The 15278-nt window shown below is 38.5% G+C and overlaps 1 protein-coding gene across 1 annotated transcript in view; it reads right to left on the bottom strand.

The window, feature by feature from the left end:
• The window catches only part of NOL10 (nucleolar protein 10), an 86192-nt gene that overhangs the window by 30083 nt on the left and 40831 nt on the right, over positions 1-15278 (bottom strand). The window contains exon 14 of the mRNA XM_070451706.1: positions 1448-1574. Within this exon, the coding sequence (XP_070307807.1) occupies positions 1448-1574 (127 nt within the window). The remainder of the gene's footprint in view (positions 1-1447; positions 1575-15278) is intronic.

Raw genomic sequence — 15278 nt, 5'->3', positions numbered from 1 at the left:
GCAGCTAAGAGTTCACATGCCACAACTAAAGATCCCATGTGCTGCAACTAAGACCTTGTACAGCCAAATAAATAAAAAAATAAGCATCTGAAGAAAAAAATTGGCAGCATGAATATATTTTAACAAAATGTATTTAAACCTTTATAACTGCCTTCCTCACCCAAAATAAACATAGTCAAGAGACTGAAAAAGCACCCAAAATATACTAAACACAGTAGTTTTTAAAAATCCACAAAATAAAAATGTCTTTTTATTCTCCAGTGTAAGAATGTAGGTGAGTGTCACACAACCATACTATAAAAATTACACTGGAGATATTTAAGAAGGCATTTCCATAGAAAGATCTATTTTACCTTATTTCATCCATAAGTCACTTTTCAAAAGGCTAAACACAACTCTTTCCTTCTTAAACACATTAAAATTTAAGGAACTATTTTGGTGGTAGCTGGCAGAAAATAAGTTTGCCTGAATTAACTGCGCTAAAAGATATGGTTTAAATATAAAGTTTAAGACTCTCGTCTAATCTGTTACATGATTCTACTTTCTTTTAACATTCAACTGCTATTGTATATCTCTCTGTTCTAAAGACAACTAAGCTGCCTAGGCTTGCAGAGAGTGGATCCTGTTTTCGTATTCTCAATAATTTGCTATGCAGCCTTTTTTCAAAAGAACAAGATTAACAAAACCTACTCTCATCCTGCAAACTAGTGCTAGTCAACTAAGACAAATATGTTCTTCAGGGTGTCAGTATGGCTGAGGTTAGTTAAGAGCACGGACTCTAGGTTTAAATTCTAACCCTCACATTTACCACCACTGAAGCCTTTGAGAAGTTACTTTAATCTTTCCATGCCTCAGTTTCTTTACCTATAAAATGAAATCATAATAGTATCCACTCAACAGATGTGAGGATTAAATAAAATGTATATAAAACATTCAGAATACTGCCTGGGCAAATGTAAGCCCTATTTTAATATTGGCCGTTATTAAGAAGCATTTTTGGTTTGTATTCTTTAAATTCAAATAACAGTTAAGGTTCTACATACTTGAGGATTCAACCCATGGTTTCTAAGTTGTGGATTAGGTCTATTAATAAGCAAACCTACAAGGGAGACAAAAAGCATTTACATGCAGTCTCTGAGATTTCTCACAATCTTATTATATTCAAATAGTACTTGAAAGAAAGTCACTGCTTCCAGGACTGGTATTTTCCTGTACACAGGTGGTAGGCCAAAAAAATTGTTCCTCACTTAACACACAAAAACGCTTCAGTAGATTGAACTTATCTGAATCTTCTAAGCAGACACTATATGTACTATGTTTAATACCTTATTTGTCAGAAAGAGAAGATTTGCAACATCAGATGAATGTGACTCCATCACTTTTGATGTTCAAAATTCAAAACAAGTAGAAATAATTTTATAAACATTTCATTGTAATTTTCCTTTACCTAAATTTTCAAGGTCTTTCTTGGTGACAAATTTGTAATCATCATAAACTGTGCTTTCTGGGTTCTCTTCTAATTCTTCTGTCAAGTTGTCCAAGAAGGAACACCACCTGGGAGCAGGACCCAAAACCTGCCAGGTTGACGAAAAGGTTAGCAAGTGTATACCCTCATCATATCAACTAAGAGTCAGTTATTTTACAACCAGTTTCCGTAAATACACTTTTAAAATCCTTGATTCCATCAGAAGTACTGAGAAATAACTGCAAAATGCATCATCAAGTCTATAATGGAAGAGAATAAACAAGTAGGAAGAAGCTTAGGCTTACAAGGGAAAGAAAAATCTCAGTCTGGGATACAAAGATATTAATGAATATTCTTACATGAGAACTATGAAAAATAAATAATAATTCAGGTACTAAGAATAATACACATCTATATAGTTCCACCACCTCTCTCACTCAAAACATAAACAGAATTCATGAAGACACACACTTGGCAGAGCAGAGTTTTTAAGTTTGTCATGCATGACAAACAAAAGTCTAAACACAAGGAGAATCACCCTTTCCTCAGAGTTTTCAACTAATGACTTGATAATTACATTCTATCTTGTATGGTCCATTTCATCTAATTGATGAAAAAATTAAAATTCTGTGTATAGAATTCTTCAGATTTAACCTAAAACTGGTGGCCAAGATCCACAATTAGTCCCAGTGAAAGGCTGAAGAACAAAGGATTAAAGAGAATTTATAACCAAGTAATAAAATATGAATACCTCAATTTGTAACCCAATTACTTCCATAAAATAATGATTGTTTTTCACTTTTTTGCCCTTGATACAAATCTTTCCCACCAGATGCCTCACCCACTGAGGTCAACATTTATCCCAAAGGAAATAACACTCAGCGGGAAAGCCAAGCTCATAGTAGAGGCTTTCAGAAGATAGAACTCTGGGCTCTTACAAAATGGATCTACCTGCCTGTGTATTCTGATAGTAATCAATTAAACAGGGGGGAAAAAAAAACAAAACTCTTAGTGGAAATTATCAAATCTAGCTTAAACTTTTTGGAGAAGGGAAGGCAGGAAGAAGAGAGTTACATCAAAGAAAAATGGCCCCTAATATCCTCTTTAACCATTAAGAAAAAAAAAAGAAAAAAGCAGATGTTAGATATAACCATAGTAATTTATTATTTTGCCTGATTAGAAAGAGAATGATCCCACTACTCTTGCCAAAGGCTATGGGGCTCATGAACAAGAAAAACAACTCTTAATGACAATTAAAAAGTACCACTGAGAATTTTCTTACTAGCATAATCTATATAATTCTTAAAAACAGAAGGAAAGGTCTTGATACACTTAGTGGTTTGACTAAGTGTCTTGAAGACAAATCTTCAAGAAATGTAAGGCAATAAAAAAAAATAAATGTAGACCACTTTAAAGAAACTGTTCTGATATTAAGCAATTTTAGGACAGTCACTTGAAGTCAACAAATACTGATATTAATTACTACTAGATATAAAACACTGTGCTAAACCAAAGTTCCCGACCATGGTCTTATCCCTCAAGGACTTAAAAAACGTAACTGGAGCAGACAGTGTGTATGTGTGTGCACACACATGTGCATGCACACACACTCAGCTGCTTAAAGCAATGGACAGAGACTGCACTAAGTCCATGTGGAAGACAAGTGAGGGCTAGATGAAACAGGCTGGGCTGGGCTAAGCATATCTGAAAGGACTTCCGGTTGGAATGAACACGTGAGCAAGCTAGGAAAACCATGGGGTACCTTCTGAGAGTGAGAGTCTAGCCACCGGAGCTACAGAGGAACCTGCGTTCCGTCAGTCACAGATTTGCCAAAGTGAAGCTCTACCACGTGCTGCTGTGCGACGCAGCACGGCAGTCTTCTGTCTCAGAGAGGAGCAGGTGCATTCACTGCTAGTGCTTTTCCAGGACATGAGACCCAAGGTAGGTTCTTACGGGAGCGTCCAAACTTCACCTGTTTTAAGTGCTTAATTTCCAGTGCCTAGAACAGTGCCTGCCAAGTAGCAGGTGTTAAGTATTTCATAAATAAATCTATTCATACATAAAACACATATGAATGCATTGAAGATTTCCAAACAAGACTTAAGGGGTCTTGTCTGGCAAAAGTATTTTTTAAATGGTCTAGGACCTCACAATAGTTTCATATTTAAACCTTAAATCAGTCATAAACATGGGGTTCAAAGACAATGAAAAGATACTACTCTGTGTTTACTGACTATTCTTGGGAGGAGAGATGTAGGAATATCAAAATATCACACCAGATCTGAACTTACTTTCACGTGATTCTTTTTTATTATGGTTCACAACACTCGTCTTGATTGTTATCTGGATTCTAATGGAATTGTTTCAGATTGCCTCTCTAGGGACAAGTCTGGCTAGGTAAATAATCTCTGCCATCAAATTCACGACCATCAAATTTTACAGGAGGAAATAGTTCCATCAAAAACAAGAAAGTCTAATGGGCTGATTTTATTAATCACGTTTCCCTACTTCCTACTCAGAGAAAAAAACATCAAAATGATAACAATAAAGTTGAAATTACTGATTTAGTTGGCATTAACTAGAGCTTTATCCACATAAGAGCTTTCCGCAAAGGTCTACCCCCAATAAATTGCAAAAACAGTGGTCAGCCTAACCAACAAAGAGCGTTTAACCACATCATGCACAGCTCTGATGTATCTGTAATGACCACAATATTAATTCATGTATAAATAATAAAAATTCCTCACCATCCTTACTCATAAAATGTTAATCCTTCAACTAAGATTTAAAAATAAATTAACTTATTCTTAAAACTCAGACTTCACAACTTGAAGAAAACATCTTTTTTTTTTTTTACAACCGACATACTATTACTACTATCTCAAAAGTTTCTAGGTTTTCTGTAGTATCATTATATTGTTATATTCTCTACTGCAGTCAAAACTGATTATTCTTTTTTTTTCAACTGATTATTCTTTGATGATCTATATTTTTATGCACTGTAAGAGTTTTGTTTCAGACACTTGGTGAAGATTCTTCTATTTTAAACTTCAGTGATCTGTCAATGATCTTCCACTGTTTATTTATAAAGCACTTTCTAAAGTCACAGGTCAGTAAAAGTACAGAAATGGAAACTGACTCAACAAACTGCTATAAAGGATACTGAGGTGTCTCTCGGCAACTTCGGCAACCTTCATGACAACCAGTTTAAACAGAAATACTTATCCTCCAAAAGAGGAGAGAATCTTTATCGGTGTGCTATGGGACACCCTTGACTCAAATGCAGCCAATTATCTGCTTGCTCTAATCCATTTGGGCAAAAGAACCAATTTGAAGGTACATGAAAATACATGCCACGTGCCCAAGATTATCTGTCTGCACAATTACAAGCTACCTGTAAGAGGTTAAGCATATATGCCTAGTTTAAAACCTCAAAATTCTCGTATATTCTGGTAATAGACAAAAATGATGAAGAGTGGGGAGGAAAGACAATGAATATTAAAATTCTCAGTTGACAGAAACGGTACCCCTTCCCTCATTTTTCTTTTGAAAAACCACTGTGCCACACCTAAAGCTGGGTTAAGGCAGAACTAAGCATTGAGGATTACTGAATGGATGGTTTTAACAGATCAAGGGTGATTAAAATAACAATTATTGACATTATTAGAGACAAAGAACCAACTGTACTAACTCAATATAGATGACATAGTTTTTTCCATTTACTTATAAGAATACTGAAAGTATTTCCTACTATTAATCTAAAAGTCACTGACAGTACAGAACAGCAATTAAATATGAAATTGTTATCTTGAGTTTTAAACTAATTACCTAAAAAACAATTTAAAAAAACTTTAGTAACTAAGAAAACTCTTAATTACTCCATTTACTAGAACTATATCAGCATACAATAAATAGCTTCTTTCTTTTTTCACAGTAACTGTGAATCAAAATGGGAAACTAACTGTATGTAAAATACCCAAGTGGTCTAATACATATATCAGTTAAAGTTTCCTCCTAGTAGAATTTTAACCCATAGCTAATGTGGAGTCTGTTACTCTCACTATAAGGCCAATATTCTTTATTAGAAACTGTTGGGGCCAAAAAGCATCTGAAACTCAGAACCTTAGGCATTTTCAAAAGGTAACACAGTTATGTATACTGCATTTATGTAAAGTCTTCAGTGGTGTCTGGGTCAGTGGTCCGTAACTAAACACATTAAAAGTTCTCTGAGGCAAAATCCATACATCTTCATGCTAGTGATCTGGATAAACAGACTAGAAAGAGTCGTGCCATTACATGTCAGATTTGAGTCCTAATGAAGCGTTTCTGATTTTGCCACCAATGAGTTATAATAAAACACAACAAAACAAAAAAACAACTAAGGGCTTTCTGGACTTCAGAATGGCAGATCAGAGATGATGGAGTATACTGTACTGTAAATATCATTAACCACTATTAATGGTAATTTTTCTAAATGGAAAGCCTGCACCTTCAGAAGGGGAATGGGATTTTGCCAACTAAGACGACCAACCCTGCGTACATAAACTCAAAGGCAAACTTCCTTTTCAAACTTTCCCTCCATTATTAGCTGAATGACACCACTAGCACCAGCATGCATTTTCAAATTCTGACAGCTGGGGATTACTAATAACCGATCATAAATAAGCCTAAGACAAGAGAGACAGCTGGGTGAGCCAAGGGAGTGACCATGAATTTGAGCATGTAATTGCATTTGCAACATAATGAGCTGCCTAATTGCATATCCAAGTTTACATGCATTTGCGTGAGTAATTATGAGTCATTTAAAGGTACCTGACTTGTAGTGCTTTGTTCTCTCATTCCTAAAAATCAGATTAGCAAAAGAGCAATTTAATTTTAACATTTAAAAATATTTTAAAAAGGAGAAAGATTATTATCTGCCATGGTTTCAATTTTGATTCTGTTTTTGAAAAGTAGTTTAGACACTGAAATAAAATGATAATAAAATAAAATAATTGTTGTTTAGTTGCTAAGTTGTGTCCAACTACAACCCCATGGACTGCAGCCTGCCAGGCTCCTCTGTCCATGGAATTTCCCAGGCAAGAACACTGCAGCAGGTTGCCATTTCCTTCTCCAGGGCATCTTCCCCACCCAAGGATTGAACCCGGGTCTCCTGCACTGGCAGGTAGATTCTTTACCCTGGGCCACCAGTGAAGCTCGATCATAAAATAAGGCCAGGTGAAAAGGAAAAAGATTACTTATGCCACCCTACCACCATCAGCCAACAAACACTTTAGTGGCACACTAACTATATATTATCTCCTCTCCCTCCCAAGCCTAGTTAAAATGACAGTAAATCAATATAAAAGATAATAACCTGCAAAGACAAAAAGAACAAAAGAAGAAAATACAGTGGTTAACAGATTTAACACAGTATAAATTACAGAGGTAATAACAAAGAGGAGACTAGATTCTTTCCTTAGAGTCCTTGAGACCCAGCACTCCCAGGCTCCATGTATCTGGGAAGACAGGCCCGAACAGAGGGGAGATCATGGAACTGATGAAGCCCCTTAAGAAACCAGAGGACTGTTCCCTGGAGAGAGTGAAGGAAAGCTGCTCCACGTGAGTGGATACCCGGCAATGGTGACTTGAGCTGTAGGGCTGGAATCAGCAAACTAACTGGTGGCCTACACATCAAAGTATGTGGCTCTCTGCCCTGTTTCCAACTCCCGGAAGGCCAGGAGCCATTCGAGTGCTGCTAGGCTTCCATCCCTGCCAGCCTAAACCCCCAACACTCCTAGTGAGAAACTGGGGGATTCTCTATAGAAAACTAAAGATGCCCAAAGAGAGCCTTCCCGATGTTGGTATCTGGGAATTCTCCAATACAGGCACAGACCTCATTTTATTGTACCTTGTTGATATTGATACTATGTTCTTTAGAAATTGAAGGTGTGTGACAACCCTGTGTTGTCAGACGACGGTTAGCAAGCTGTTGATCCCTGGGATCAAGATCCCCTGGAGAAGGAAACAGCAACCCACTCCAGTTTTCTTGCCTGGGAAATCACATGAACAGAGAAGCCTGGCAAGGCTACAGTCCGTGGGGATCACAAAGAGTCAGACACAACTTAGCAACTAAGTATGAGTGTGTGTGCTGCTCAGTTGCTTTCTTAGAATCTCATGGACTGTAGCCTCACCAGGCTCCTCTGTCCAGAGGATTTCCTGGGCAATAAAATTGGAGTGGGTTGCCATTTCCTTCTCAAGGGGATTCTTCCTGACCCTGGGATCAAACCCTATCTCTGGCATTGGCAGGTGGATTCTTTACCACTGAGCCACCAGGAAAGCCTCCCTCTTTTTTAGCAATAAAATATTTTAAAATTAAGATATGTATATTTTTTAGATGTAATGCTCTTGCACACGATATAGTATAATGTAAACATAACTTTTATATGCACTGAAAACTAAATGCATATATCCACTGGAGATCTACTGACTTTGAGCTTGGTGATATTCAGAACATGCAAACTTAGTAAACACCAAATAGTCCAGCTAAATTAAGGAAAAGGGCTTAAAAGAATTACTCTCAAGTGAACCATGGCCAATTCAAGAGAGCAAAAATCTTATTCAAAACCATGACATTCCTTTATGAACCAAATATCTTCAAGTTCTTTTAAGTATTCAAAACTGTACTACATTTAACCTAAGTATTTCTAATTTGAGTGAGAATGAAAAACTGTTGGATTTTTGCTTTTTCCAAAAATTACAGTCATTAAATAGTATGAAAAAGTCCTCAGCTTCCATCTTCCTTCAATTCTCAAGAAAAAAGGAAGAATCTTAACATGGTCCCTGACTTTTTCAAAGTCCACTGTTAAATAGGACAAACGTGTTCTCGTAGGGTCTCCTCTTCATTCAATATGTGTTGCCCTCTTTATTCTATCCAAGACAGCCTGACTGTGGCTCTGCTGCAAACACCACTCGATGTTGATCATGTTACACTTGAAATTCCAAGCAGTTTCACATCCAGAGTCTACAGCTCCAAAGACTCCAAGCAATGTTAAAATCCTCTGCGTCCAGTCTTTTCCGGTCCCAATTTCCTAACTATGCTAAAAATGCTCAACTTTGACAGCGATGTCTGCACATAAGAATATACGCAACAGCCCCATGGGTGCTAAAGGCACTCGGCCAATTTAATCATCTGAGAATGTGTTTATCTTTTTGATCACACACCTGGTAACACCCACTCTCCAAGATCTTGTTTTGTCATTTTATTCCTGCCAGGAGTTACACAGATGGCTTTAGTGTGCTATCCTGGTTACCACATCAGCAGTTTCCTGGTTCTATCCTACTTCCTTACAGGCAAAGGAATTTATTAAAAAATTTTCAGCATATCCTGATGCCTTCTAATTCTAAAGTCCATGTAAAATCTAAGGGTATCCTGAAGAAACTTGGCAGAGACATAGGAAGAGTAAAATGTTTTAAAATTAAGGTTATACTCCTCAGCACTGCTATTTTGGGGCGGGGCGGGGGGGGGAGTCAAAAAAATATTTTGCCCCACCATTTAGCAGATAATATTTATCTACAAGGTGCCATGTGGAACTAGGAAATCCTAAAGAATGCACTTTAAATTCAAACAAAAGAAGATTTTCCATATATTCCCAAAGAAAGCCAAAGTAGAGCATTATACTGATAGAGTAAAAGAGGGTTAAAGAACCCAAGTTCAAGTCATAACTGAATAAAATGTAACCAACCATAATGCACTTAAGTAATTTTCTACAACCCAGGTGGAAAGTCTATTTCAGATTTTAAATATGCGTGTTCCGCACTATGATGATAAACAGGATTCCTACACATGACAATATAATGACAATATAATGGCCTTACTAGGATATACGGTATGTGTGTGTATGTACAAGGTTATGGGAAGGATGTGTATATATTGTATTAATCTTTTTTTAGTGAAGTCTTAGGATAGATTTCAAAAACTTGACATAAATCTAATCATTTTCAAAAAGAGAAGCACTTTACAAGGAAAAGCATACACATAATGACATCTTCAAACTCAGAATGACAGGAAAGCTATGTCGTCTGGGGGGCAGTGATGAAAGGGAAAAGATCACCCCTTGTAGCAGAACCAAAACCTGGACTCCAAAAATCGAACTCCATGGCAACCAAGGCAAAAAGTGATGTATAATAAGGTACAGGGACACCCTTTACTTGATAAAAGAAGCATACTGATATGTCTGGAAAGAGAAGCTCTCTTTTGGAACTAAACTTGAGAAGCATTTCATAGATCTCTCTCTAAGGAACTCTAACTGGACAGTATTATTTTAAAACAGGTTTACAAAAGAAACTTCATATGACTGTTACACATCAAAGTAACATTAAACTGTAATTTATGAAGGTCCAAGTAACGTGATCCAAGCAAACAGCTTGATGATCTAACTTGACTGTCTGTGTTGTCCAATACAGTAGCCACCAGCTACATGTGGCTACTTAGACTCATTTAACTAAGACAGAATAAAACGTAAAATTCAGTTCCTTGGGCACACTGAGCACATTTCAAATGCTCAATAATCACACATGGCTATTTGCTGCCAAGTTGGACAGAACAGATCTTGGAATGTCTCCATCAGAGAAAGTTCTGAACAGCACTGGTTTAGAGAACTCAAAGAAATGACTGGTGAACACCCATTAATAGGAAACTAGGCAAATAAATTATGACATACCTATATAATGAAACATTGTGGAACCATTAAAAAGAATGGGTTTACTTTATATTTATGTGATCTTATCAGAATAATATTGACATACCATTACATGACAAAAATCTCTCTCAGAACAGTATGCATCATGAAATTCCAATTCTGCAAAATCACACGCTAGTGTGCGGGCAGGGTTTGTGGGGTAGGCATGGAGGGAAAGAAAATGTACACCATCTTGTTAACAACAGTAGTGGGAGTGGCAGTTATCAAGGACTTCTTCAGTTTATATGTTTGATTTTTTTTTTTAATAGAGCATTTTTCCTAAAGTAAAACAACGTTTCCAAAGGGAGAGAGGCACACAGACAGAGTTACCAACTGATCAACAAGCCACACAACATCAAACTGAAACAGCAATGGTTTCAGATGATCTTTATGAAGAAGTAAGGGTCCAGCCTATAACTCAGGATCGAGGCCCTTAGTGAACTTAGTGTATTTGTGACACTGACTGAGAAGAGACCTTTACGAAAGACAAAAGCTCTTTTTTTCTCTCCAGAAAATTCAAGAACTTAACTCACTCACAACTTTTGTTGTGAAAAATATCAACAACCTCAGAAATGCAGATGATATCACTCTAATGGCAGAAAGCAAAGTGGTACTAAAAAGAGCCTTCTTGATGAAGGTGAAAGGGGAGAGTGAAAAAGCTGGGTTAAGACTCAATATTCAAAAAACTAAGATCGTGGCATCCGGTCCCATCACTTCATGGCTAATAGATGGGGAAACAATGCAAACAGTGGCAATTTTTATTTTCTTGGACTCTAAAATCACCATGGACAGTGACAGCAGCCATGAAATTAAAAGACACTTGCTCCTTGGAAGGAAAGCTATGACAAGCCTAGCCAGTGTATTAAAAAACAGAGATATCACTTTGCTGACAAAGTTCCGTACAGTCAAAGCTATGATTTTTCTAGTAGTCATGTACGGATGCTGTTGGACCATAAAGAAGGCTGAGTGCCACAGAACTGATGCATTTAAATTGCAGTGCTGGAGAAGACTCTTGAGAGTCGCTTGAACTGCAAGAAGATCCAACCAGTCAATCCTAAAGCTATGGTTTTTCCAGTAGCCATGAACGGATGTGAGAGTTAAGACCATGAAGAAGGCTGAGTGTCTAAGAATGGATACTTTTGAACTGTGGTGCTGGAGAAGACTCTTGAGAGTCCCTTGGACTGCAAGGACATCAAACCAGTCAATCCTAAAGGAAATCAATCCTGAATATTCACTGGAAAGACTGATGCTGATACTGAAGTTCCAATACTTTGGCCACCTGATGCAAAGAACTAACTCATTGGAAAAGACCCTGATGCTGGGAAAGATTGAGGGCAGGAGAAGAAGGGGGTGACAGAGGATGAGCTGGCTGGATGGCATCACCGACGCAATGGACATGAATCTGAGGAAACTGCAGGTGACAGTGAAAGAGAGGGAAGCCTAGCGTGCTGCAGTTCATGAGGTCGTGCTGCAGTTCATGAGGTCGCAAAAAGTCAGACATGACTTACCGACTGAACAACAACCTAATGATCACCAAGCCCTAAGGATAGGGCTCCTTATTGTCTCTTCTGTGTCTTCCTTCACCACCCATTGCCAATATCTCAGAGGGAGCTCAAAGAACTTTTCCTGATCAATTATAATCCTAAGTCCTGCTTCCCTGGTGGCTCAGATGGTAAAGAATCTGCCTGCAATGCAGGAGATCTGGGTTCGATCCCTGGGTCAAGAAGATCCCCTGGGCAGAAGAGCCTGTAGGGCTGTAGTCCAGGGGGTCGACAAGAGTTGGACACGACTGAGCAACTAACAGGCATAACCCCTGCTTCAAAGTCACCCCTTCCTACAGGCAGAATAATCGTATCCCCATATCTGATCTCACACTCTTTAATAAAACCCATCAAAAGCATGCCACTCCTCTTTAAACCAAAACCAAAAACACTGTACAAAAGGTTTAGATATAGGCCTTTTATCTCTCCAGTTTTACTTATCTCTTGCCCCTCCCTACCCCTCCTTCCCAGTGCACTGAACAGATTTGAGGCTCTAATTTCAATCCCCATGTGCAGAAAGCTCTCCCTTTCTTTCTACCTCTTCACTGGTTAATTCCTACACATCCTTCAAGATTCACAACAGGGACTTCCCTGGTGGTCCAGTGGTTAAGAATCTGCTCTGCAATGCAGGGAAGTCATGGGATCTTGGCTCCCCAACCAAGGAATGAACCTGGGTCCTTGGCAGTGAAAGCATGGAGTCCTAACCATTGGACCACCAGGGAATTCCCTCTAGTAACTGTGGCCACATGATGCAAAGAGCCTACTCACTGGAAAAGACCCTGATGCTGGGAAAGACTGAAGCAGGAGAAGAGGGTGGCAGAGGATGAGATGATTGGATGGCATCACTGATTCAGTGCACATGAGTCTGAGCAAACTCCGGAAGACAGTGAAGGACAGGGAAGCCTGGCATGCTGCAGCCCATGGGGTTGCAAAGACACGACTGAGTGACTGAAGAGCAACAACAACAATTTTCAAAGTGAGCAATTTAAACCACTAATAACACAAGTCAATCCCACAATCACCACCCAAAAGGGCATGGGGGAAAAGCAGATGACACTGAAGCAAGGAGATGGATAGACGGACGCTCACTGTATCCATCTTTCAGTTCAGTTCAGTTGCTCAGTTGTGTCCGACTCTCTGCAACTCCATGAATCGCAGCACGCCAGGCCTCCCTGTCCATCACCAACTCCTGGAGTTTACTCAAACTCATGTCCATCGAGTCAGTGATGCCATCCAGCCATCTCATCCTCTGTCATCCCCTTCTCCTCCTGCCCCCAATCCCTCCCAGCATCAGGGTCTTTTCCAATGAGTCAACTCTTCACATCAGGTAGCCAAAGTATTGGAGTTTCAGCTTCAGCATCAGGCCTTCCAATGAACACCCAGGACTGATCTCCTTTAGGATGGACTGGTTGGATCTCCTCGCAGTCCAAGGGACTCTCAAGAGTCTTCTCCAACACCATAGTTCAAAAGCATCAATTTTTCAGCACTCAGCTATCCATCTTTACCCCATGCATATCTGAAATATTTACATAATAAAATGTTTAAATGAAGTGTCAAATACACATTCCTTCAAATCAGCGCATGTTCAGTGAGAGCCCACGAAGTACCAGACACAGTTCTAGTCACCAGGGATATGGCAGAAAGTAAAACACACAAAAACCATGCCCTGAGCGTGCTGACATCCGGGCACACGTGCACTGGAAGAAAAACTTGCCTGGAATTTGAGAGGACACCAAATCAAAGTAAAGTCCAAGTCCTAGAACTCTCTTTTTGTTTTCTGTATTAGCCTGGCCTTTTAAAAGAACGTAGCCCAAATTTCTTACCTATTTGTATAACTTGTCTTCTATTTTTAAGGTTAAAAAAGAAAAAAAAAACAAAACACTACAACTCCACAGTAGGTAATGGGCCTCTCAGTCAAAGAAAGTGCCAGAGGATCCAGACTATCAGGCAAACTCAGAAACTAAAAACCGACCCCTGGCTGTAAGCACTACTTCCTACCACCACTGCCTAGGTGACCATACCAACAGGCCCCTGGAGTAACGGAGTGATTCCCATCTCTCTCGTGCCTGAAACAAGAATGGTAAAGAGATAAACCTGGTGAGCACCAAGACGGAAGGAATCACCAGAGCTGGAAAGACATGATCTTTGGTCAATATATGGTTCAAAACTAAAAACCAGCATCTGAATAGGAAGCTTTCAAGCAAACAGGCATGCCAGATGTGCAAACGTTTTAGCAAAAACAAGTATCATCTAAAAACATTAACAGAATAAAGTTAATGTCATACGTGCGTCAAATATTTCCATATGGAAATTATGTTCATTTTTACCTCGCCGGAACTGAAATTAACTTTTGAAAATGTGACAGGATGTTCAGAAAATTACTTCCTGAGTGTTACACATTAATGCTCTCTGTGTGTCTGCTATTCTAGTGACCCAATAAAATGTGATGGGAAATGGAGAGGATTTCCTTTGTTGAGAAAAATGCCAAAGATACTGTCACTGCCTGAAAGTCTTTAGATTAAAATAGGAAGTCCACATTTCCCCCTTGTAAAGACACAAACAACTTGTTTATATTAGGACAGAATACTTTATTAGCCACCTGACACTCGTGCCTTACTTCCCATTTCACAATTTTGAACATATAACTGAAAGACTACAAATAGAACACAACACCTTATAAAGCAATTTCATGCGTAAGAGAAAATTCAGTTACAAGAGATCTGCTATGAGGTTGGGTAAGTTAGAAAAGAAGCTCACTCTGCTTTTCACCCCTCTCTTTTTCTGTTAATTAGAAAAAGTAATGAAAATACACGGAGCTTGGAATTAACTGCCACTAACCTGCTGTTCTGCCTATAAGTGCCTCACATATTTTTCTCCATGAAGTTAGGTCTATCACCTTACATAAGATGTCTTACCCCCACAGATCTTTCCTATGGGCTTGGCTTTATCTCTTAAATGCTTTTCTAAGAGAACAAAATTAAGTGTATGTTCCATCTACATTATCATGAATCAAGACATCTAAAAAATACCCATCTCTGAACTCAGAGTTGAACTCAATTTAAAATGAATCAGGTTTTCATTCATATTTGTCTTCTCTTTCCTTTTCCACTGCCTCCTGCATTCTGACAGCTCTTCCCATACACTCAATAATGAAAATTTTCTTCCTTAGTCTAAAGTGCGATCATTTTCTTTACCTCCCATGGGGTGCCTTTCTTTTATTAACTTATTCTTTTCCTAAATCCTATAAACATGCCTTTTCTAGATGGTGCCTGATAACACAATTCCTGAACTTTTTCTGAGCTTTCTCTAATCCTCTATCTGTGAAATATTTCTAAATGAACAGCATATTAAAAACCCCAAGATCACCCCTTCACTGTATCTCTTGTCCTTCCCCAGCCCCACTCACATGTGGAAACACTGCCAACATCCTGCTTAATTTATTCCTTTGACTTAGAACTGAACAAAACCCCTGATCCCTTTTTCACAGATACCATTGCAAAGCCCTATCTCACTCATTCTGAACTTGCTAGCTATATTTAAATTTTTTTTCTC

The sequence above is a fragment of the Odocoileus virginianus genome, chromosome 2 (assembly GCF_023699985.2).
Source record: "Odocoileus virginianus isolate 20LAN1187 ecotype Illinois chromosome 2, Ovbor_1.2, whole genome shotgun sequence".
Classification (NCBI taxonomy): domain Eukaryota; kingdom Metazoa; phylum Chordata; class Mammalia; order Artiodactyla; family Cervidae; genus Odocoileus; species Odocoileus virginianus.
Note: the sequence above shows the minus strand (reverse complement) of the source record. Positions and strands in the feature narration are given on the sequence as shown.